The sequence below is a fragment of the Sorghum bicolor genome, chromosome 5, assembly GCF_000003195.3.
Source record: "Sorghum bicolor cultivar BTx623 chromosome 5, Sorghum_bicolor_NCBIv3, whole genome shotgun sequence".
Classification (NCBI taxonomy): Eukaryota; Viridiplantae; Streptophyta; class Magnoliopsida; order Poales; family Poaceae; genus Sorghum; species Sorghum bicolor.
In genome coordinates, this window is record NC_012874.2 from 26,035,413 (window position 1) to 26,037,701 (window position 2,289).

Here is a 2,289-nt window from a genome sequence, read left to right on the forward strand (position 1 = left end):
CTTGCGCACAACTATGATGATTCACATAAATAAAATAATATTAGTTGTATGTTCTGTCTTCTTAATTTGCTTCTGCAAATTGATAGTCATCCTTTTTATTTTTGTCATGAATTGTTTTTCTCAAATAATTCATGTCGTAATTATCCCTTTTATTGCGTCCTTTTTATGGATTAAAATAAATATGAAAATGTCTTATATTCCAACAATCTAAAAACGTAATTTCAGGCCATTTTCATCTGTTGGCTTTGCGGGCATGCTAAAGCCTACGCCATTTGAGGGCACACACTACAAGAGGTGGCGTGAGAAAGCCCTTCTGTGGTTGTCAGCCATGCGCTGTGGTCATGTGCTCCAGGAGCAGCCTGCCGGTGTGAGATCCGAGCAGGATGAGGAGGCATGGCGACATGCTGAGACTATGTGCAAGGCTGCACTGTTGAGCATCATCCATGATTCGCTGGTTGATGCCTACATACCACTCCCGTCAGGCAGAGCTGTGTGGGAGGCTCTTGAGACCCGGTACGGTCTTTCTGACGCTGGTTCTGAGCTGTATATCATGGAGCAGTTCCATGACTACAAGATGGTTGATAACCGTTCTGTAGTCGAACAGGCTCATGAGGTACAGGGACTGGTGAAAGAATTAGAGCTGTACGGATGTCCTCTCCCTGACAGGTTTGTGGCAGGCTGCATTATTGCTAAGCTGCCACATTCCTGGACTGATTTTGCTACTACCTTGAAGCACAAGAGGCAACAGTTTAGTATTGCTGAACTTGTTGGCAGTCTTGATGTCGAGGACAAGGCTAGAGCAAAGGATGTCAAGGGGAAGGGAAAGGGCGGGAACGGTGAGGCGACTACTAGTGCACATGTGGTGCAAAAGTTTCGTCCTAAACCACAGAGGAAGAAGCCCCAGCAGGAGCTTAAGCAGAAATCCACTACTTCCTTCAAGAAAGGTAATAACAAGAAGATGGGATTTGACAAGGCGAAGATGACTTGCTTCACCTGTGGGAACAATGGGCACTTCTCCAGAGAGTGTCCTGAGGCTAAATGGAAGCCCCCACCAAAGGCGAAGACAGCTAACACCATTGAGACTGATGCAGGTGCTTCTGGGTATGGCAATTTATCTGCATTTTCAGTTTGTTCCTCACCTGATTGGTGGGTTGATACAGGTGCAAATATACATGTGTGTGCTGATAAGTCCTTGTTTTCCTGTTACCAGGTCGGGAGGAGTGGAGCCTTGCTGATGGGGAATGGTGCGCGTGCTGGTGTTCATGGTGTTGGTACGGTGGATCTGAAGCTTACTTCGGGGAAGACCGTGCAACTCAAGAACGTGCATCATGTCCCCTCCATAAGGAAAAATCTGATTAGTGGCTCTTTGCTATGTCGTGATGGCTTTAAACTTGAATTTGAGTCTAATAAATGTGTAATGTCAAAGTATGGAACCTTTGTTGGAAAAGGCTATGAAAGCGGAGGCTTGTTCCGCTTGTCGCTAGATGACAGTTTACCTCTTGCCGTGAACAATGTGGTTAATAACGTTAATGTTGAGATGAATGTTTGGCATTCTCGATTATGTCATATTAATTTTGGCTGCATGTCTCGCTTAGCTAATTTAAATTTAATTCCTAAATTTGATGTTTCCAAAAATTCAAAGTGCCATACATGCGTTGAGGCAAAACAACCTCGCAAGCCTCACAAGGCTGCTGTGGCGAGAGAGTTGGCACCACTTGAACTCATCCATTCCGATATTTGTGAAATGAACGGAATTTTAACAAAAGGTGGTAAGAGATATTTCATAACGTTCATAGATGATTGCACGCGACACTGTTATGTGTACCTAATTAAAACAAAAGATGAGGCGTTGCAATATTTTAAAACCTTTAAAGCTGAGGTTGAGAATCAACTTGAGAAGAAAATCAAACGGTTGAGGTCCGATTGCGGGGGAGAATATTTCTCTACTGAATTTTCTGCGTTCTGCGCGGTGCACGGTATAATCCATGAGAGGACACCTCCATATTCACCTCAATCCAATGGAATTGCTGAGAGAAAGAACCGCACTCTAACTGATTTGGTGAATGCCATGTTGGAGACTGCTGGTTTATCTAAGGAATGGTGGGATGAGGCAATTCTAACTGCGAATCATGTCCTAAATAGAGTGCCCACGAAGAACAAAGAAATTACTCCATTTGAGGAATGGGAGAAAAAGAGATTAAATATTTCTTATCTTCACGTTTGGGGTTGTTTGGCCAAGGTGAACGTGCCAATAAACAAAAAGCGAAAGATTGGACCGAAAACTGTAGA

The 2,289-nt window shown here is 43.7% G+C and overlaps 1 protein-coding gene across 1 annotated transcript; it reads left to right on the top strand.

The window, feature by feature from the left end:
• On the top strand, positions 254–1,466 carry LOC110435911. The gene is made up of 2 exons (XM_021462015.1): positions 254–1,101; positions 1,211–1,466. The coding sequence occupies exons 1-2, from the start codon at positions 254–256 to the stop codon at positions 1,233–1,235; spliced, it is 873 nt and encodes a 290-aa protein (XP_021317690.1). The 3' UTR covers positions 1,236–1,466.

Bases quoted from the DNA above. Each gene is read 5' to 3' on its own strand.
- LOC110435911 (XM_021462015.1), top strand. From the start codon at position 254: ATGCTAAAGCCTACGCCATTTGAGGGCACACACTACAAGAGGTGGCGT. The intron at 1,102-1,210 runs GTATGGCAATTT...TCCTGTTACCAG, and splicing joins ACTGATGCAGGTGCTTCTGG to GTCGGGAGGAGTGGAGCCTT.